Raw genomic sequence first — 22,772 nt, 5'->3', positions numbered from 1 at the left:
ATATATATATATATATATATATATATATAGTCCGGCTACTATATTTTTATGAGTACGATCGCCCTCGTACTCATAAGTTGTTTTTGATGATAGAGCTTTCGAATCGACGATCCATATCGTTAAACATTATTTAGAGCATTTAAAACGTCTAGAAATCAAATTTTATAATTTTCGACATCATTTACCTTACGATCAGAAGGTCACAAAATTGACAATTTTTAATGGCCGATATGAAATACTTACTAGTTTAACGGTGTAAAAGAATCGAAATCAGTTGAATTTTTGATAGAAAATTCTAATCACTACATAGATAAAGATCAATAACTCCGATCTTAAATTGAAGGATTCGATCATCCATTTTTAAGACATCGTTCGATTTTGACCATTCATTTTATACTCATTTGATGAACTTTTTAAGATTTCGAAAAATTGCAAAATTTATTTTCTAGAAGTTTCAAATACTCTAGATCATATTTAACGGAGTGGATCGTTGATTCGGAAGCTCCATCATTGGAAACAACTTATAAGTATGAAGGGCTCTATACTCATAAGAGTATAGTTGCCCTAGCATATATATATATATATATATATAGTCCGGCTGGAATACTATCGATTGCACGAAGTATTTGGTGCTATTAAATTTTCTGCCGTTAGATTCACCTCTTTTATTATTTTCATCCGTTCGATTATACTATTCAACTAACCACCCACTCAACCCTAGGGGGCCCACATCATCTTAACCGCACATCTTTTAATCCAAGTGCAGAAAAATTAATAGCACCAAGTCATTGTGGCTATTAATAGTATTCCAGCCTAGTTATATATATAAATATATATATATATATATATATAGAGTGAGGCTACTATGCTTCTGGAAGTACGGAGCCTTCCGTGATTCCAGGTCGTTTTCGATGTTGCGACTTTGGAATCGTCGATCGGTTCCGTTGAACTTGATCTAGAGTATTTGAAGTACTTAGAAAATAAATTTTATGATTTTTCGATATCATTTGCCCAGTGATCGAAGGGACTCAAAATTAATAATTTTAATGGCTATGATGAGCCATTTGCAAGTTTAACGGTGTAGAAATATCCAAATCACATGAAATTTTGATAGAAAATTCTTTATACTATATAAAACAAGTTCAATATCTTTGATCTAAAATTTTAATGTCATATTATCACGTTTTGTAAGATTTTTATTTTCAGCCGTTGATTTTGAGCCCCTTAGTTCACTAGGCAAATGATATCGAAAAATTGCAAAATTTATTTTCTAGGTATTTCAAATACTCTAGATCAAGTTTAACGGAGCTGATCGACATTTCGAAAGTCGCAACATCAAAAACGACCTGGAAGCACGGAAGGCACCGTGCTTCCAGAAGCATAGTAGCCTCACTATATATATATATATATATATATATATATATATATATATTTAGAGAGAGAGTTTATGACTCCTATGCTTTCGACAGTATGGGGCCTCCGTACTTAATAAGTTATTTTCGATGATAGGGACGTCCAATTCGCGTGGATCGGCTTTCGTTAGACATGATTATACGCTATCTGGAAGCTATCTCAGAATCAAATTCATTAATTTTTTGACTTTGTTTGCCTACTGAACAAGTAGCCTCAAAAATGAACGCCTGAAATATAAAATCTCACTAAAAAAACAATGTAGATAAATGACTCAAATTTCAAATCAGAAGTATTGATCTTGCTATTGCACGTTAGTAGAATTTCTATTAAATTTTATGTAATTTGGATATTTCACTACCGTTGAACTTAAAAATGTAACCGCATCGCATTAAAATAGACATTTTTGGGACCTTATTGATCGCCTTAGCTAATGATGATCAAAAATATTGAAAATTTGGTTCTAGATTAGTTCCAACTAGATAGATTAACCTAACGGAGCCGATTCGGGAATCGGATGTCATTTATTCATAGAAAACAAACTTACCAAGCACGAAAGGTCCTCGGTACTTTCGAAAGTATAGTTAACACACTATATATATATATATATAATATATAGAGTTTTATCTAGGAATACTCTTTACTAAGTATCACTCCTCATGTTGCTATCACGTGTTTTAGCCATTGGATCTACTTTTTGATTACAAATAGCCCTTGGATCGCAAACATTATTCCACCTACCACCACCTACCACCACCTACCCCCATCATTTCACCTCACATCTCTCCATCCAAGGGCTAAAAACACACAGTATCACTTGGGTTGATACTTGTAAAAGTATTCTAGCCCTACTCTATATATATATATATAGTGCGGTCTGTCTGGAAGCACGGAGCGCTCCGTGCTTCCAAGTTGTTTCGATGTTCGGACTTTCGAATCGACGATCGGCTCCGTTAGACTTGATCTAGAGTATTTGAAGTATCTAACAAACTAAATTTCTTTGCGATTTTTCGATATCATTTGCCTAGTGATCGAAATGGCTCAAAATCAACGGCTGAAAATAAAAATCTTACAAAATATGATGATATGACATTAAAATTTTAGATCAAAGTTATTGATCTTGTTTTATATGGTATAAAGAATTTTCTATCAAAATTTTAATGTGATTTGGATATTTCTACACCGTTAAACTTGCAACCGGCTCACCACGGCCGTTAAAATTATTGATTTTGAGCCCCTTCGATCACTAGGCAAATGATATCGAAAAATCACAAAATTTATTTTCTAGCTACTTCAAATACTCTAGATCAACTCTAACGGAGCCGATCATCGATTCGAAAGTCCGAACATCGAAAATAACTTGGAAGCACACAGAGCGCTCCATGTTTCCAGAAGCATACCAAACGCACTATATATATAGTCCGGCTACTATTCTATTAATAGGATTGGAGCCATTGTCCTATCAAGTTGTTTTGATTGATCGGAACTTCAAATTGATAATCGGCACCGTTGAAATTGATCTACACAATTAGAAATGTTTAGAAACCAAATTTTGTAATATTTAAAAATCATTATCAAGTTCATCTTAAAAGTTCAAAAATGAATGGTCATAAATGAATATCCTTCTTAAAATAGAGGTTAGACTTTCTCAATTCATAATCAGAGTTATCAAACATTATCTAAATAGTATAAAGAATTTTCTATCAAAAATTCAAGCAATTTGGATTACTCTACACCGTTAAACAAGCAAACGGCTCATATAGGCCGTCAAAAATTGTCGATTTTACGACACTTTGATCACCATGTAAATAATTTTTAAAATTTATAAAATTTAGTTTCTAGATATTTCAAATACTCTAGATCAACTTCAACGGCTCCGATCATCGATTCGGAATCTCTATAATCAAAAACAATTTGATAGGACAAGTACTCCAATCCTATTAATAGGATAGTAGCTCTAGCCTATATATATAGTCGTTAAACTGAGCAAATCATATTAAACTCTTTATAACTATCAAGTCGTTAAACTGAACATCTGACCGTCAAGTCGTTAAACTAAGCATTTGACTGTCAAGTTGCTAAACTAAATTCAAATTCAAATTGACCGCCAAATCGTTAAACTGAGCAAACAAATCAAACTTTTTTTACCGACAAGTCGTTAAACTGTGCAAATTAAAATTAAATTCAACCTCAACTCGATCCCGATCGACGACCAAGTCAATCTATAAACTGAGTATTCTAGTTTTATATAATTCATGTTTAGTGGGGATATGTCCCTGTTTAAGCAATATACACGACAAATTATATTAATAAAATTTTTTTTGTCTATTTCGTCTCTTTTATTATCAGCATTTTTATTCGGTCTCTTAATCAAGAGTTTCTTAATACTGAAAGTGTGAGATAATTAATAGCAGATTCTTGAGTCTGTTGAAAGTTATGAACCTATAATCCTGATTTTAAAATAAAACTTAAACAAATCTAATACTGAAAGTGTGAGGTACTTTCTAGGAATTGAGGTGGCGAGATCTGAGAAAGGAATTTTTATTTCTCAAAGAAAATATGTGCTGAATTTACTTCAAGAGATTGGAATGTTAGGGTGTAAACCAGTTGATTCGCCAATAGAAGTGAATTATCGGTTGCAAAGTAAAATCGGAAAAGAAGTTGACAAAGAAAGATACCAGAGGTTAATAGGTAAATTGATATACTTATCTCACACACGACCTGACATCTCTTATGCAGTTAGTGTGGTTAGCCGTTATATGCATGACCCAAGAATATCGCATTTGGAGGATGTTTATCGTATTCTACGATACTTGAAGTCAGCTCCAGGAAGAGAACTTTTATTTTCTAGAAATGGCCATTTGAAGATTGAATCCTTCACTGATGCTGATTGGGCTGGATCTCCAGATGATAGAAGATCAACCTCTGGATATTGTACCTTTGTTGGTGGAAATTTGGTTACTTGGAGAAGCAAAAAACAAGATGTAGTGGCCAGATCTAGTGCAGAAGCTGAATATAGAGCTATGGCTCAAGGTGTTAGTGAAATTCTATGGCTTAGAAGGTTTATGCAAGAGCTTAATATGGCAGATGAGAAACCATCAATACTATATTGTGACAATAAAGCAGCTATTAATATTGCTCACAATCCGATACAACATGACAGAACAAAGTACATCAAGATCGATAGGAATTTTATCAAACAGAATTTGGAAAAGGGTAGCTTACGCATTCCATTTGTGAAGTCAAGTGATCAATTAGCTGATATTCTCACTAAAGGAGTTGGTAGAGCAGTCTTCAATAACATTGTGTACAAGATGGGCATGAGAAATATCTATGCACCATCTTGTGGGGGAGTGTTGACTATTCTTTTATAATTTTACATTACTTTTGTAATTTTGTAATTTTACATTATGTTAGGGACTTTACTGTAAAAACTCTTTGATATAAATAAATCTCTTTGAGGTTAGGAAAAATTAACCCTAATCACAATCTTAATATCAATTTCATCACTTTGAGTAAGTGAACTAACAAAGTTTACATCCTTTATATTATTGGTCCAAATTTGATTAGTCTTCCTGCTCGGAAATGGTCGATAATTCTGTTGAAGTGGATTGCATACAAGATTGCCTTGCGGAGATCTGCTGTGAGGATGAAAAGAAGGGCCTTGGCGGCATTTGCAAGTTATCCATATCCCCTTCCAACATCTCTACAATTTTGTTCATAGAAGGGCGATTTGACGATTTCATCTGAATGCACCATAACCCCACTTTACATAGCTTGCTTTCTACTTCATGAATCTCAATATTGTTATTTATTTCAATTATCTCATTGTTCTGTGTAAGTCGGTCGTAGATCCAAGAAGGATAGTAAAATTGGCTTGTATTTTCCATCATCTGATCCACATTCCTTCTGCCTCCCGCCATCTCCAATAATAGCATTCCAAAACTATAGACGTCAGATTTGTCAGATACAATCCCAAAGTTCCTTGATACCAATTCCGGAGCAATATATCCAATGGTTCCTCTTGCTGCACTAATAGAAACTAGACTATAATCCTTTGGGTACAACTTTGCGAGTCCGAAATCTGAAACTTTTGGGTTGAAATGGCGGTCTAGAAGAATATTATGCGGTTTGATGTCGAAATGTAAAATTTGCATGTCGCATCCTCGGTGCAAGTAGTCGATACCCCGAGCCACCCCAAGTGCTATTTCATTGAGCTTATCCCAAGAAAAGGGTCTATTACTAGTTCCTTTTGCCGAGAAGATATACTTGTCTAATGATCCATTAGGCATGTACTCGTAAACAAGAGCCCTTTTTGATCCTTCTGAGCAAAAACCAGCAAGCCGCACTATATTTACATGGTGAATCCTACCAATTGTTGAGACCTCATTGATAAAATCTTCTCCGTTAAATTGAGAATTTCCGAGCATCTTGATAGCAACATGTTGCCCACTTAACAGTGTACCTCTAAAGACTGACCCAAATCCTCCTTGTCCCAACTTCTCTCTAAAGTGGCCCGTAATCGCAATGATATCAGTGTAGGAATATCTCGTAGGTGAGAGCATTTGCTGGTCTCGGAGAAACTTTTCTACAATGTCAATAGACACATGACTGATCCATAACTTATAAGCCAGTAAAATGAGAAGCGAAATTGGTGCAAAAACGAACCTCCCTAACATCCATAATGCTGAAAAAAAAAATCACATAAGTTAGTTGATTAGAGAGGAGGTAAAAAAAAAAAAAAAAAAAAAAAAAAAAAAAAAAAAAAAAAATCAGTTTGTCACTTGTCGCTAAATCATCTGGTCGGTTTACCTAGTAAAAGCTGCGCAATCTCTATTACGACAACCACAGCCACCGCATAGCGAAAATAGTGATTGCTGCTTAAACGATCGTTCATACAGTTTAAGAAATTGACCTCGCTTTTAACCAACGAGTATGGCAGGATGAGAAGCCCTTCGCTGTGGGTCAAATTCGCAAACTTGCTGCAAAATATGACATTATATAATGTATGCTGGTTCATGCAGAATGAAAACTAATTATGTATATTTTAGGATAATTTAATCGTATTTTTCTTTTCATTCTTGTAGAATTTTGAACTCTAATAAAAGAAAAAAAACCTATGCCTGGTTAAGTAGTTGTTGCTGTACATAAAACAAGTTGTCAACCAAAGGACAAGTCAAAGAATATGATGACTTTGAAACTTAAAGCGTATGAAATCGGAGAAAAAAATGCAAAAATTGTGGGATGGATAAAAGGAAGAAACATAATGTTCTTTAAAAAATAATTTAAAAAAAAAAAGAAGAAGAAAAGGCCAAGATGTTGTAGTTGAAACCAATATTGCTTGAAGCTTGAAACTTATGTTGAATATAAAAAATATTAAAATATTGTTTTTTTTAAACTTAAGCTTTTGAAAAACAAAATAACTATTGTNCGCCTCCCGCCCCGACTAGCAAAATCCCGTCTCCTCTCCTGCTCCGAATCCGTGACGGGTTAAAAAATACATTTCATAATCCGCCCCGTCTCGTAACCCGCCTCCCGCGGGCGCCCCGAATCCGTTCCACCAACTAATATTTTTTATAAAATTATAATATTATTAATATTTTATAAAATATAAATTAATAATTTTTAATAATATTATATATATAATTTAACAATATTAATTATAAAAATAAAAAATAACAATTACAATTCAAAATAAAATTCAAAAGTTTCAAATACATTAGAAATGAGAGTACTAATTTATTTGTATTTTGAACTTTTTTGTAAATACATTACTTTTTAAGAATATTTTTTTAAAATAAAAATAATTTTTGGGGCGGATTCGGGGCGGATTCGGGGCAGATCATGGCGGGGCGAATTCGGGGCGGATTCAGGGCGGGTCTAAACTTCTTCCATTTCCTGGCCCGAATCCGTCTCAGATCGTAAAATTTACCCCGTTTTCCACCCCGAATCCGTTTATTTTCTTCCATTTAATATCCCATCGGGGTGGATCAGGGCGGAAGCTCCAACAACCCGGATCCGTTTGCATTCCTAACTGTACTATACTATACTTTATAGATTTTTTTCACTTTCTATACTATACTTCTTCTTTTTTTCAAATACACCACTTAACTATCCTTTTTTTTTCCAAATACACACTAGTCAACTACATATCCTCCTTTTTAAACATCATACACTATAAGCAATAAATCTATAATTTTAAATAAAAGCTATTAAAACAAACTGATTGAAAGCAGTAGAGCATTAATTTATTTAGATCATTTCAACACAAAAAATAGCAAATTCATATATAAAACCACAAACCAATAGTTAGAAATGATTTAATAAAAATTTTCAATGAGTTTATCATGGAGATTCATTTTCCATATTTTTCTTCTATTTAATCAAAGCATCTTAATGAAGTCTAGGTTTTATCTAAAATAATAGATTTATTACTGGTAATGTTGATCATTTTAAATGGTAGTGTAAAGATTGGTAAGAAAAAAAATAGTTTAGAGATATTTAAGAGATCGAAAAGAAAATAGTACAGGATAGAAATAAAAAATAGATCTAAAATATAATGTAGAGATTGATAAAATATAATAAAATGATTGTATATTTGAAAAAATAATTAGTACAATGTAGAAAGTAAAAGAAAAAAGCCTACAAAGTAAAGTATAATGGAGTATAATTAATTAAGCCAAAGTATTAGGAACACCATTCTCTTAATTATAACTTAATATCCTTTGGAGAACAGTAATTATTTCATATAATTTTATAGCTTTACACTAAATCTTTGGCAAATGTTGCAAATGAGTTTAGCCCTGTAGTAGCATGAGGTATTGAAAAACTATAGGTCTTCTAACAAAGGAATTTCCTTTTACACATAACTAAATTTGAAATTGCATGTAGGATTGGTAGTGAATATATAGTACTGGTGAACTCTAATTTATATACGTACATACGGTAGTGTTTCTTACCTTTTTGCTCTTTCCAAGCATTCAGGTACATCCGCTAATATTATGGCATATTTTGATCCAGGGCCTACATCCCAAGAAAGTGTGAATCCTTCTTTTAAGAGCTCAAAGACATCGGTGGCGGTCGGGTTCGTGACATGATCGGCGGGCATAGGAATCCAGGCCAGAAATCCGCATGAGGGCTCAAAAGATTTCACAAAGAATTCCCAGGTATCAACTACTACATAGACAAATGTGTTGTTACTGCTCAAGCAAGGCACGCTCCGGTACATGTCGTCGTCGATTGGCCCCGTGCAGTTCGCAAAGAGAGCTCCGTGTTCTCCGACGTTGAAATACAAATGCGATAAATTAGCAGGTGGAGATTGGATAGGAAGAAGGCAATACTTGTCATCTACAAACACAGGATCAACCACACTGATAGTCTGGTTGGCATACGAGATGTTGGTCACGTAGTACTTTGCCGACCCCAGCTCCAGCATAGGTTTGCCGCCGTCGCAGAGAAGCTCGTAGCTTGGGGATCCGCATCCTGGCGGATCACTCTTCAAACGGAAAGGATAGCCGATGTCGTGGAGATGCCCGCACGACGAAGGGCAGCTGACGTGATTCTTGCGGCCTTCTGCAACGCCGACACAAGTGAGGAGGAAGAGGAGGCAAAACAGTTGAAGAAAAAAGAGCCTTTCCACCATGAGTGCTGCTTCTTGTTTCCCTCCTCATATTTGCCCTTGTAGATTTGATGCTCTTATAATGCATTTCTCCATCTCTCTTGACTTTTAGATGCCAAGGGCCTATTAATTATTAATGAAAAGGCAAAGTTTGTGGAATAAAAGATGGGGAGAAAAACAATAGAGTTCGGCTACTATACTATCGATAGCACGGAGCGCTCCGCTCCGTGCTACCAAGTTGTTTTTAATGATGCGGCTTCTAAATTGACGATCGACTTCGTTAGACTTGATCTACACTATTGAAAGTACATTATTTGACTAGTGATCAAAAGATCTCGAAATTGACAATTTTAATAACCGATGTGGTGTGTTTGTGAGTTTAACGGTGTAAAACAATCCAAATGCAATGAAAATTTTATAGAAAATTCTTTTCACTATTTAGAGTAAGATCAGTATACCTGATCTTGAATTTAAATCTTTTATCATCATTTTTTATGAGATTTTTATTTTCAACCGTTCACTTTTAGACTACTTGTTTGATAGGTAAATAATATCGAAAAATTATGAAATTTAGTTTCTAAATACTTTCAATAATGTAGATCAACTCTAACGGAGTCGATCGTCGATTTGGAAGCCATATCATCAAAAATAATTTGCTAGTACAGAACGCTCTGTGCTACCGATAGATAGTACAGTAGTCTAGCTCAAAACAATACCTGCACCACCACTTAGAATTAGTCTCATCTACAACTATAAAGTTGAAACGTGTACTAAAAACAAAAAAAGGGCAATAAAAGCACCACTAATATATTAATTCTATGATGAACACTAGTACTAGCGGGACCTCTGACTTGACCTGAGTGATCGATGAGGACCATTTGGAATCAGTCAAACTTGTGTGCTCTGATTAATTAATTTGCAGGAAACTATGACATGGGACATGGCAAGGCTAATTAATTTCAAGTGGACAACATAATTAATTGCATTAAATCTAACAAAGTTGACCGCAATGGTGCGTTTGGTTCACAAAAAATTATTATGAATAAAAAATATTTGAGAATTTTATTCTTATTTATTTTATTACTAAGTATTTAGAATTTCTGTATTTGATTCGTACGGTAATATTAATTAGCTATATTATTTAATATTACAAAAATATACAATTAATTTATTTATTTATTTATTTAATTCTAGATAATGTTACCAAAAGTTTCAACATCTTTTTAGAAAAAAGGAAGAGAGAGTATAAGTTAGAGAAAGAGAGCATAATTAAAAAAATAAAAAAAAATATAGTCGAAATTAGAGGGAGTGAGAGAGTTGAAATTTTAGAAAGAGAGAGAGAGAAAAAAAGTTGAATTTTAAAAAGAAAAATAAGTTTAGAGAGGGATATAAGGTTAGAGTGTAAAAAAAAAAATATCAATTAGCCGGCGCGCGGGTAGAAAAAAAGAAAAAGATTAGATATATTATGATTATCCCAATCCATTAATACGAGGATACCCACTCTCCCTCAAGGGAATGAGATTAGTACTTTGGAGTGAATCTTATTCCCAAGTAAATCCAATATTACAAACTAGATTACCTAGTGCGTTTAGCGAAACACCGTCATATTTTTTTATTCTTATTGGATTATTAGAAATCTTTAAAAGATAGCGCGAACCAAAAGCACCCTAGGTTTTTCTCAAAAAATTTCGTGTTTTCATTTAGTCAGTAAAAAAATATTTTGAAATTTTTTTTATGAATTTAAGAAAACCAGAGTGTTTACAATTTCTACCGATTTTTGAACGATAAATGAGAACTTAAGCTGGGTAAAAAAATTTTTATTTATTATTTTTTTCAATAAACCTAAAGAATGTAGATTTTTTTTCAACCAAACCACTATCGATAAAAAAATACTTTTTTTTCTCTACAAATGAAACACTAAGAAACATAAAAAAAAAAAATTCCCACGAAACTTTGTTTCACAAAAAACTATTTTTCGGACTGTATATACAACCAAACACGCCTTAATTAAACATGTGGAAACAAAGATTTCAAAGAAAGTATAACGGCTAAATCAAGTTTTGGATGTGAAAAGTTGTTGAGAAAAATCTAAAAACAAAGTCTACGTACGTACTCTCCTTTCAATTCTTTAATCGGAAATAAAATTTAGGAAAAACTATACAGAACTTATCTGAGCTATGGGCCATTTTGAGTCGGCTATCCGATCTTTTAAAATTTTGATTTTACTATTCAACCTTTTAATTAATTTGTTTGATTTGAGTCACTAAACGTTACTTTGATTTTAAATTTTTAATCCATTATTTATCTTTTCAGATTTAATTAATATATTTCATGCAATTCTCGTAATTATAAATTTATTAAAATAAATAATTAACGTATATTTTAAAATTAAAATATTATTGGCTGATTCAAATTAAATAAAATTTTGAAGGGTTGGGAAGTGAATTTAAAATAGTCTATAGTTCAAATAAGTTTTAGGGGCTGAACTAAACGCCCCTTGTCGCTCGTGGCCCAGCACGGCACGGCCGCACCTTGCGGCCTGCAATCCGACGTAGTGTGGCCCGCGTCATGTAGGGACCGTGCCGAGCCTCTGGGTCCGGGCCTTGCAACAAGGTTTGCTACTAGGTCGGCATAGCCTGATAACATTTTTTAAACAATCATATGTATATAATTTTTTTTTTTTTTTTCTTTCCGAAGAGAGGGGTCATTTGGGAACTTCGGCTCTCTTCCTCTCTAGGACCCTCTTAGGACCTGGTCCTAGAAGGGGCACAAAACCTTGGGGCCCTTCTCTTTTGGAACCCGGTCCGTCCGTCCCGGCACAGCTAACATTACACTCCTAATCCAGAGCATATATAATGATGCTTAAATTAATTTTTAGGAAAAACTTCAAAAACCCCCCCTGTGATTTCATAGTTTCTCACTTTGCCCCCATGTGGTTTAAATGTATCAAATTGCTCCCCTGTGGTTTTATTTTTATCTTTTCGATAGCTTTTTCGTTAATATTTCATTAAATTATATATAAAAAACTTCAGACACCCATCTAGATTTATCAAATATTCACTTTAGTACCCTTTAATTTTAACTTTATCACTGATTTAAGGAAAAAAAATAATAAAATTAATATGAAAAAGAGAAAAAAGAAACCACAGGGGGGCATATTGATACATTTTAAACCACGGGGGGGCAAAGTGAGAAACTACGAAACCACAGAGGAGGTTTTTGAAGTTTTTCCTAATTTTTATAAATACTTATACGTAAAAACTTGATTTTAAAGAATGCATTCATTTAAATTATTGGTTATAATTGTCAATTCCTGCTCCAGTAAAAAGTGCAATATCATGATGAAAAGACTTAGAGCATGTTTGGTTCACCTATTTTAGACTATAGAATTGGAATGAAATTCATTGATTCCGATAGTTGCCGTTTGTTTTATAGGAATCGGATTCCGATTTTCATTTCACTCCGGAACGGGATGACCAAGTATATTTATGATCCAATCCGACTTTGAATCCCAGATTGGCTCATTCCAAAGTAAACTATTCAAAATCCTCTTTCATCAACACCTACCTCCTCTCCCTTCATCACTTTTCTCTCTCTTAATCAAAACCTTCTCTCAAAAGTTTTAAATTTTCATTCTGATTTCCATTCTAATAATAAACCAAATATTTTTGGATGATTCATTATTCCATTTCTTACTCCAAAGCAATCAAATTTCGTTTCTCATTCCTATTCCAATCATGAACCAATTAAACATGCCCTTAATTCCAACTGTTCATCACTACTTAATTAGATTTAGTAGGATCAACCCTAGATGCATTAATTTTAGACTTAATTTCATATATATCCTAGAAATTTCAAAATATCATAGTGGCCCCTTCGAAGCTTGCATATCATATATATGCTTCTCGGTAAATATCCGAAGCTTTTCAGTCCTACTATTTTCTAATTAATTAATTTATTAACTTGCTAAAATATTATTTTACTAATATTTTGGTGCTACTATTCCTACTATTCTAAACCTAATCATCTAAACGTGACTTTTCAAATATAATTACTATTATTCCTACTATTCTAACCTAATTATCCAAACGTAATATTTCTTATTCTTCAAAATATTTTGATTCTCGTCCAAATTAGTGTAATTTATACTTTTTTTTTTAGAAATTGTAAATGTTCCAAAAATAAACAAGAATAGGTTATTTCTAACAAACTGGTTGAACAATATTGTTGTCTTTTTATATAATTTTTATTTAATTAATAATTAGACTCATAAAATTATATAAAAATATTAAAAAAAATAAAATTTATTATAAAAATATTTTTATATCCGCAACATCGCACGGATATTTCACTAGTATTTCTATATACTTCTATTTATTAGAAGGCTATTTCAAAATCTGTTAACCAAACACGGCAAACAAGAACTTTTAACTCCTTTAAAATTGGATGTAAGAGCTAGAGAGCCCTATCCTATAATAACATTTACGTTAAAGGAGACATATTAATTTGATTGACGCCAAATGATCCTCATTCAACAACTAAGGGGTCAATTCTTATGACGCCCCACTTCTCGGAAGGTTCATCTACTCTAGAACTACTATACTTCTGCCACATTTAACTCTCTTAATTTATCAAAACTAGTTACAGCCTAAAATGAACTCTCATGAAGATTTCGGGGGGCTAATATTACACCTTAATATAAGCCCCATTTATACATGCAAGTAAAGGGGCAACTATAGATAGGTGCTATTTAGATAAGTCTATAGGTCAAAACATATTGAATGCACTTGTTTCTCTATATTCTTCTACATCATTATTTCAAAATTAGATTATCTATATATTCTGTCAGAAATTGGCATACACAACATGAAGACCACTCATCTTGTTACTAGCCATGAAATGTTCTGAAATTATTGGCATATAACTTAGTTGCTCCACACAACATACAACAGAATTAGGTTATAGGGACATTGTTTGGACACTTTTGAGTAATGTCCTATTTATATTAAAACTTAAAACACATCTAACTAATGCCTAAATATAAAGCCCAATCCAACCAAAAATAAAAGATTTACTCTACTCAACCACCACATCCAGTTCATTTGGCCGCCGATTATAACAGAAAAGAAAAAAAAAGAAAACTCTTCGACTCAATTACCATCTTTTCTTCTCTCTTTACTCAATCCACTGAAATTCTAGACGAATAGTCTTTACTGTCGTCCTCCTCCGCCACCGCAGCCAAGGAGATAGAGTTTCGGTGGTTGCTAAATGCTTAAATAAGTGTTGGTAAATTAGCAGCACTCTTTTAGGTTATAGCGACACTCTTTAACTGTCACTATATACCTAGCGACCCCACATATACCAACACTTTTTAAAAGTGTCGGTAATTTTAGCTAGCAGCACTTTTTTGACATGTACCTACATTTAAAAGTGTCGCTATAGACCGTTTTTGTTGTAGTGACAACAGCAAACTTAGCTTTTAAGTAACTGAACTAACAAATTTTATATCCCTCATATTATTGGTCTGAATTTGAATAGTCTTCCTGCTCGAAAATGGTTGATAATTCTGTTGAACTGGATTGCATAGAAGACTGCCTTGCGGAGATCTGCTGAGAGGATGAAAAGAAGGGCTTTGGCGGCATTTGCAAGTTATCCGTATCCCCTTCCAACATCTCTACAACTTTCTCCATAGAAGGGCGATTTGACGATTTCATCTGAATGCACCATAACCCCACTTTACATAGCTTGCTTTCTACTCCATGAATCTCAATATTGTTATTTATTTCAATAATCTCATTGTTCTGTGTAAGTCGGTCGTAGATCCAAGAAGGATAGTAAACTTGGCTTGTATTTTCTATCGATCGGTCCACATTCCTTCTGCCTCCTGCCATCTCTAGTAATAGCATTCCAAAACTAAAGACGTCAGATTTGTCAGATACAATCCCAAAGTTTCTCGATACCAATTCCGGAGCAATATATCCAATGGTCCCTCTTGCTGCACTAAGAGAAACAAGACTATAATCCTTTGGAAACAACCTTGCGAGTCCGAAATCTGAAACTTTTGGGTTGAAATGGCGGTCGAGGAGAATATTATGTGGTTTGATGTCGAAATGTAAAATTTGCATGTCGCATCCTCGATGCAGGTAGTCGATACCCCGAGCCACCCCAAGTGCTATTTCATTGAGCTTATCCCAGGAAAAGGGTCTACTACTAGTTCCTTTTGCCGAGAAGATATACTTGTCTAATGATCCATTAGGCATGTACTCATAAACAAGAGCCCTCTTTGATCCTTCTGAGCAAAAACCAGCAAGCCGCACTATATTTACATGGTGAATCCTACCAATTGTTGAGACCTCATTGATGAAGTCTTCTCCGTTGAATTGAGAATTTCCGAGCATTTTGATGGCAACATGTTGGCCACTTAAGAGCGTACCTCTAAAGACCGACCCAAATCCTCCTTGCCCTAACTTCTCTCTAAAGTGGCCCGTAATCGCAATGATATCAGTGTAGGAATATCTCGTAGGTGAGAGCATTTGTTGGTCTTGGAGAAACTTTTCTACAATGTCGATGGACACATGACTGCTCCATAACTTATAAGCCATTAGAATGAGAAGCGAAATTGGCGCGGAAACGAACCTCCCTAATATCCATAATGCTGAAAAAAATTCATGTAGCTTTGTTGATTAGAGGGGAGGGAAAAAGGAAAGAATTGTTTGCCACATGCCACTTAATCATTGATAGGTTTACCTAATAAAAGTTGCACAATCTCTATTACAGCAACCACAGCGACTGCATATCGAAAATAGTGATTGCCGCCGGATAAATCGTCCATGCAGGTTGGGAAATGGGTCTCGCCTTTAACCAAGGAGTATGGTAGGAAAAGAAGCCCTTTGCTGCTGGTCAAATTGGCAAACATGCTGCAAAATATGCCATTATGATGTATGGTGGTTCATGTGGAATGAAAACTAATTATTTTTAATTATTTTAGTATAATTTAATCTTGTTTTTGTTTTCATTCTTGAAGGCTAAATTTGAACTCTGATGAAAGGAAATGAAGCTACGTGAAAAACTATCTTATAGCTAAAAAATTTCCTAAAACTCAAAAGTAAATTTGAAACTGCATGGTAGGCTTGGTCGCAAATTTACTGAATACTGGTGAACTCTAATTTATACATGATAGTGTTTCATACCTTTTTGCGTCTTCCAAGCATTCATGAATCATTGCAGATATTGGTTCAGGGCCTACGTCCCAGGAAAGCATGAATCCCTCCTTTAAGAGCTCAAAAATATCGGCGGTGGGCGGGTTCGTGAACCGACCGCCAGGCATCGGAATTGTGGTCAGAAATCCACATGAGGGCTTAATAGCACCCACAAAGTATTCCCAAGTATCGACGACTACGTAGACAAATGAGTTGTTACTGCTTAGGCAAGGCACGCGCCGGTATCTGCTGTCTCGAACCGGCCTTGTGCAATTCATAAAGAGAGCCCAGTCTTCTCCGACGTTGTAATACAATTCTAAAAAATCAGGCGATGGAGATTGGAGAGGGAGAGGGCAATATCTATCATCATCTGCAAACACAGGATCAACCACACCGATAGTCTGGTTAGTATACGAGATGTTGGTCACATAGTACTTTGCCGACCCCAGCTCCAGCATAGGTTTGCCGCCGTCGCAGAGAAGCTCGTAGCTTGGGGATCCGCATCCTGGCGGATCGCTCTTCAAACGGAAAGGATAGCCGATGTCGTGGAGATGCCCGCACGACGAAGAACAACCGACGTGATTCTTACGACCTTCTGCAACGCCGACACAGGCGAGGAGGAGGAGGAGGGGGAGGCATAACAGTTGAATACAGAACCTTTCCACCATGAGTGCTGCTTCTTTGTTTCCTTACGCGTGATTACAGGTCGTTTATTTAGACCTGTTCATAGTTGCCCTTGTAGCTAGAGTGTTATGTCTTTTGATGATCTTGTAATGTATTTTTCCATCTCTCTTGACTTTTAGATGGCAAGATTGTACAATAACACCACCACCACTTAGTATTAGTCTCATCTATAACTATAAAGTTGAAACGTGTACTAAAAACAAAAAAGAGGCAATAAAAGCACCACCAATATATTTATTCTACGATGAACACCAGTGGGACCTCGGACTTGGTTTGAGAGATCGATGAGGGCCATTTGGCATCAGTCAAACTTGTGTGCTTTGATTAATTTGCAGGAAACTATCACATGGCAAGGCTATCAATTTCAAATGGACTACATAATAGTGATGACTATTTAATTGCATTAATTGTAACAAAGGGTATTCTCTGATACTAAGGGTGTGTTTAAAGATATCCACAAAAAATTTCGTGTGTTTATTTAGTTGTAATTTTTTTTAAAAAAAAACTTTTTTTTATGAATCTAAGAAAACTGAAATATTTATGTTTTCCGCATACCGATTTGCCCATCTCTCATCCTTATCCCTCGTCTGGGGGATAAGCTAATGCCATCAACGAAAAATGAAAACTTAAGCAGCGTAAAAAAATTTTCTTTTTTTTTTTTTACCAAATCAAACAAAATGTGATTTTTTTTTTTTCAACTGAGCAAATATTGGTTAAAAAAATATTTTTTTCTTCTGCAAATGAAACACTAAGAAACATAAAAAATTTTCCATCCAATTTTTTTTTCAAAAAAAACTATTTTTCAAGACTGTATATTCAACCAAACACGCCGTAAGCATGTGGAAACAAAGATTTCAAAGAAAGTATAACTGCTAAATCAAGTTTTGGATGCGAAAGTTATTGAGAAAAGTCTAAAAGCAAAGTCCTTTCAATTCTTTAATGGGAAATAAATTTTAGGCAAAACATACAGATCTTATCTGAGCTATAGACTATTTTGAGTCAGCTACCCAATCTTTCAAAATTTTAATTTTACTATCCAAAATCTTTTAATTTATTTGATTTAAGCCAGTCAAACGACACTTTGATCTTAAAATTTGAATCCATCATTTATATTTACAGATTTAATTGGTATACTGCATACGATTCTCGTAACTATAAATTTATTAAAATAAGTAATTATGTAAACTTTAAAGTTAAATTACCGTTGACTAACTCCAATCAAATAAAATTTTGAAAGATTAGATAGCCGATTCAAAATACTCTATAGTTCAAGATAACTTTAGGGGCCATGCTCAATGTCCGTGGGTTACCCGTGGCCCAGCCCGTCTCGGCCCTCGTATAAGGGATGGGCCGTGCTGGGCCACACCTTAACCATATATGGTAGGAATGTCAACGGGTCGGGTTTGGGTCGGGTTTTTTAAAATCCGAAACCGAAAACTAAATTAAAACCCGAACTCGGCGGGTTTTAAAAATCCATACCCATATCCGTACCCGACCAAAAACTCGAAACCTGAACCCGGCGGATTTTAAAAATCCATACCATTGGATGAAAATCTAAAAAATAAAAAATTATTAAATATTTAATATATTATAGAAATAAATAAAAATAAATTTTATATATATATAATTTATTCGGATTCGGATTTGGGTTCGGGTCAAATAAATACAAAATCCATACCCTTATTCATATCCGTCGGGTTTTTATTTTTTATACCCATAACTAAATTCATACCTGTTTAGCTCGGGTAAACCCGTTCCGTTCGGGTTCGGATTCGGATAAAATTTTGGCCATACCACTACAACAAAATTATCTTTTAGCGGCAATTTAGTAGCGGCAATTATTGAACAGCCACTATTATTTATTACCTAATTGTACTTTAGCGGCAATTGTTTTAAGTTATAGTTTTTTTTACCGACTAATAAGTTTATACTAAATATATTTATTTTGAATCCATTACTAATCTCACCCTAACCCTAACCCTAACCCGAACCCGCACCCAACCCGTCCAACTCACACCGACACCTTCTCTTTCTCTCCCTTCCCCGTACCCTCCCCCATCCCGCGCGAGCGCATCCCCCTCTCCTTCACCTCTCCTCTCTTCTTCCTCTCTATGCTCGGATCCCTATCGACGGCGGCGGCGGCGGCGTCGTCTCCGGCGGAGGAGCTCTCGGCAGCGGCGGAGGAGTGGCTGAGGAAGTTCTCGGCAGCGGCATCTAGGGTTCCGGCGGAGCCGCGACGACCGCGCCGTGTGGCTCGCCGAGAATCCTCTCTAGCACGCCCAGCTCTCCCTTGACGTGAGCGATCAGGTCCCCATCCTTCCTCTCTTCCTCGTCCTCTTCCTCATCTCGCGAGATCGAAGGGGGAATCGAAGACAAAGGGAGCGGAGGGAGCTTCTTCTGCCATGGAAGCTCCGCCTCAGCTCCTCCACTGCGGCGTCGACCCTTTCCGGCGATCTTCGGCGCTGGATCTCCGCGCTTTGCGCGGGAAGCTTCGCCCCCGCCCGTTCCTCGCAAGTCCAAGGGACGGGGACTCGGCGTCTTCGCCATCGCCACCGAGCCGAAGCCCGGTAGCGCCAGGCCCTCTTCTCGTGTCTCCATCAATGGAGCTGCTAATGTAAGAGACTGCTAGATTCGATTTAGGGTTTGTAGATCTCTATTACTCATTTGTAGTCGTTGTGTGATTGTTTGCTGAATTGTTTGATTTTTTGTAGAGATTTGGGAAGATGTCGGAGGAGATTAAGAAGGTAAGGAAGTAGATGGAGGAGGATGAACAGTTGGTGACGTAGATCTCTATTTAGTTCTATTGAGATTGCATTTATGTGGATAATTTAGGAAGATCTTATTGACTTGTTGCAGGTATTTTCGTTTATAACTGTCAAAGTTTGAAGTTTGTATGATTGCCTGTGCAGTGGAGACCTATCTCTATTCATGCTTGGAAGTATTGTTTGTAGATGTCAATTGTGAAAGTAAAACATATAAAAGGGCTATGGAAAATCAATGAGAGTTGAAGAACAGCATGCATGTTTAAGTTTATTTTTAAGTTGATTGGAGAATCAAATTTCATCAATGAGAAATGTTAATGTGACGTTCAATTTGGTAAGTTAATTTTTTATTTTTTTATATTCTTTTTGGTGGTGCTGTTGTGATAGTAAGCAGTTGCTTTTCTAGGTACCAGCCGTGAACAACAGTGAGACATTGCCTCTAGTGTATGATCCGGATATCATAGCATCATATTGGGGAAAACGTCCTAGAGCTGTTGCCACACGAATTGTACAATTGCTATATGTCGCTAGTGGCTTTCTATCTCATCTAATTTGGGATCTGGTTAATAAGAAGATCAAAGAGGTAAAGCTATAGCTACATGACACTCTACTCTGTGATGTCTAATAGAATAAGTTTAGAAGACGCCATTTGCTTATTTAACTACTAAGCTAATTTGTTGAAGCCTTAGCTGTTTCTGTTGAAAGCTTCTATTACGTTTATTACAATCTATAGCCATCGCTCTTGTGGAATCTATATAGGTAAGCTAGAGCATACTTATACTCTTAGTCGAGTTTCAGCATGTCCAGAGTTGTTTCCATTTAGAAATCTCCTTCAGCTGCTTTAGTATGATCATTACCTTCTCTTCAAAAAGATTATTCTTGGGGAATAGATAAAAAAGCAAGGTACATATAACCTTGCTTAGAATCTCAAGGAACTAGAAATGATATGTGATTGAGTTCCATTGAATCCTTGTCCCTTGTAAATAAAATTTTTCTATATTTTATACAGAATATAATTTCTGTTGTTTCTATGATACTTCATTGTTTATGTTCTGCTTATTCTCCGGAATGAAGTTGCAAAAGCCATTGAATTGAGGGAGATAGTCACGTCTTTGGGTCCAGCCTACATCAAACTCGAGCAAGCACTTAGTATTCGACCAGACATATTATCTCCTGCGGCAATGACTGAACTACAGAAGCTATGTGATAAGGTAACTGACTTTGGAAGCTATTTTATATTGCAGTATCCTTTAAGATTGTTATGGCACTTTCATTGTGTAAAGGCAGTTGTTTATGTGATTCTATTTCATCTAGTGCTTCATATATGCATCTTTTGTTGATTCATACATTTTTACCTCTCATTTTATTTTTGTTTAGCATTTGCAGCTACTAACTAAACATTCTGGATGAAACTCTTGAATCTTGGTGTTAAATGTAAAATATTAAGACATTTTCTATATCATCTTAAGTTTTTATAGTTTCACATGGTATTAGAGTAGGAGGTCATGAGTTCAAGTCTTTCTAAACTCCTTGCCTAATTTAATTCGTTCCCAATTAATTCTAGGGAAGTGTTTGAAAAGGCTTCTTGAGTTTTCCTCTATAACAAGATTAGCTACAATTTCAAATTGGTGTGTTATAGTAGGGGAATGAAGTGTTTACAACTCAACTTGCTCTCTCTTTTTATCCAGGAAATTCAGGTTAGTAGACGTGATTGCGAGTTAGATTGGAGATGGGATTTTGGACTATTTCTTGGATTTGGTGGATTTTCTTTAAATCTGTCTCATTAGCTGAGCTTTTTATGAGTAGGGGACCAGTCTACCTTCACCTAGAGCAAGAGGAAAGTGTATTTAAGCTTAATTAAAAGGTGCTATAGGGTGAATTTCTTTTCTTTGGGCTCTACTAACCGAAATGCGAAATTGCTGAATTTTACAGGATTCTTGAGTTTTCCTCTATAGCTGAACTTTTGGAAGGTTAGTAGAGAGCTTAACTTCACCCACAGCTGGCTGGATCATTGTTGGAGCTGATTTGGAGGTTAGTAAAAGATGAATTTAGGTGAAATATGAGTTCCTTTAGTTTTAAACTCAATGCCCTTTGGTTGTTTGCCTTATACCCACTTTTATCATGTGAATTATGTGGTTTTTGTAGATTAACTACTTAGCTCGTTGTGATTTTAGGCAATTATTTATTGGTTTTTTAGATGCACTTATAATCATCTTAAGTTACTTGGATCAAAGTTTCACTTTTAAGTAGGATCTCTGCTTGTTTTATGCAGTAGGCTATGATTTATTTTTGGAAGTGTTTCTATCAATAGTGTGAAATAAGCTAAATTACTGCATGATTATATTTTCATCATTCACATGCTTGGGATTTTATAATGGATGTTTTCTTTTATTCTTTTGATCTTTTCATTCTATAAATAGTCGTGCAGCATCTCAGTTTGGCACAATAAGGAAGAATTGTACAAGATAGTATCCGCAGTATTATTGCCAAGAGCCTTTCTCTCTTCCTTCAGACGATGTGCAGTTTTGATCTTTTTTAATTAGTATAAATGCTTAATGCCTAAAAACATTTTTTTTTCTTGCCTTTTTTAGTTTTTTCGCCAAGGTTTGCAAGCATTGATACCATTATGGAAAAAGACACTTTCAGATCCATCAACCAGTTCATCTACAACCTGTCGCGATCTGCCCACTGAAACAATTTTAATAATCTTAACGGTCAAGCTAGTAGGTTAGAATTCTTCAGTCTTCCACCTCCTTGTTCTCTTGCAGTTTTGTGAAAGAAAATTGATTGTGTATCGACTTGCTTCAGTCACATGACTCACATCCCACTCAACCTCTGTGCCAACTTGATTTCATATGTCGTATAAATTTGATTCAATGTCACATTTCCTCTCTTTATTAGTTAGGTTCCTGTTTCCAGAATCTATCTCATTTATCCTTGCAATCCAAATAAATGTTTGAAAGTTACTTTTCTTCCTTCTCTAGGTTCAAAATCCAACATCTTTTTTCCTTGTCTAACTCCCCTCATCTTATTTATCCAAACATCGAGAGTACCGTCTCTTTCATTCCTTTACAAAAGCCTATAAATCCATTTAAAATT

The 22,772-nt window shown here is 35.2% G+C and overlaps 2 protein-coding genes across 3 annotated transcripts; both read right to left on the bottom strand.

The window, feature by feature from the left end:
• LOC109710758 (rust resistance kinase Lr10-like) lies at positions 4,869-9,139 on the bottom strand. Its single transcript, XM_020233503.1, has 3 exons — positions 8,370-9,139; positions 6,223-6,392; positions 4,869-6,097 (listed from the first exon to the last, which is right to left on the bottom strand). Exons 1-3 carry the CDS (start codon positions 9,050-9,052, stop codon positions 4,977-4,979), a joined length of 1,974 nt encoding a protein of 657 aa, XP_020089092.1. The 5' UTR covers positions 9,053-9,139; the 3' UTR covers positions 4,869-4,976.
• Positions 13,936-17,014, bottom strand: LOC109710757 (rust resistance kinase Lr10-like). 2 transcript variants are annotated; one of them, XR_002216420.1, is made up of 4 exons: positions 16,219-17,014; positions 15,776-15,945; positions 14,494-15,683; positions 13,936-13,971 (listed from the first exon to the last, which is right to left on the bottom strand). XR_002216420.1 is itself a non-coding variant. In XM_020233502.1 (3 exons), exons 1-3 carry the CDS (start codon positions 16,893-16,895, stop codon positions 14,545-14,547), a joined length of 1,986 nt encoding a protein of 661 aa, XP_020089091.1. In that variant the 5' UTR covers positions 16,896-17,014; the 3' UTR covers positions 14,391-14,544. The 2 variants fall into 2 exon arrangements, 1 of the variants encoding a protein (XP_020089091.1); XM_020233502.1 differs by lacking the exon at positions 13,936-13,971 and having other exon boundaries at positions 14,391-15,683.

Source organism: Ananas comosus, linkage group 5 (genome assembly GCF_001540865.1).
Source record: "Ananas comosus cultivar F153 linkage group 5, ASM154086v1, whole genome shotgun sequence".
Lineage (NCBI taxonomy): Eukaryota > Viridiplantae > Streptophyta > Magnoliopsida > Poales > Bromeliaceae > Ananas > Ananas comosus.
This window is presented reverse-complemented; position numbering and strand designations above follow the sequence as displayed.

Coding starts and splice junctions, on each gene's coding strand:
- LOC109710757 (XM_020233502.1), bottom strand. CDS start 16,895: ATGGTGGAAAGGTTCTGTATTCAACTGTTATGCCTCCCCCTCCTCCTC. Junction 15,946..16,218: donor TGCTTGGAAGACGCAAAAAG/GTATGAAACACT, acceptor CATATTTTGCAG/CATGTTTGCCAATTTGACCA. Junction 15,684..15,775: donor GATTGTGCAACTTTTATTAG/GTAAACCTATCA, acceptor AATTTTTTTCAG/CATTATGGATATTAGGGAGG.
- LOC109710758 (XM_020233503.1), bottom strand. CDS start 9,052: ATGGTGGAAAGGCTCTTTTTTCTTCAACTGTTTTGCCTCCTCTTCCTC. Junction 6,393..8,369: donor TGCTTGGAAAGAGCAAAAAG/GTAAGAAACACT, acceptor CATATTTTGCAG/CAAGTTTGCGAATTTGACCC. Junction 6,098..6,222: donor GATTGCGCAGCTTTTACTAG/GTAAACCGACCA, acceptor TTTTTTTTTCAG/CATTATGGATGTTAGGGAGG.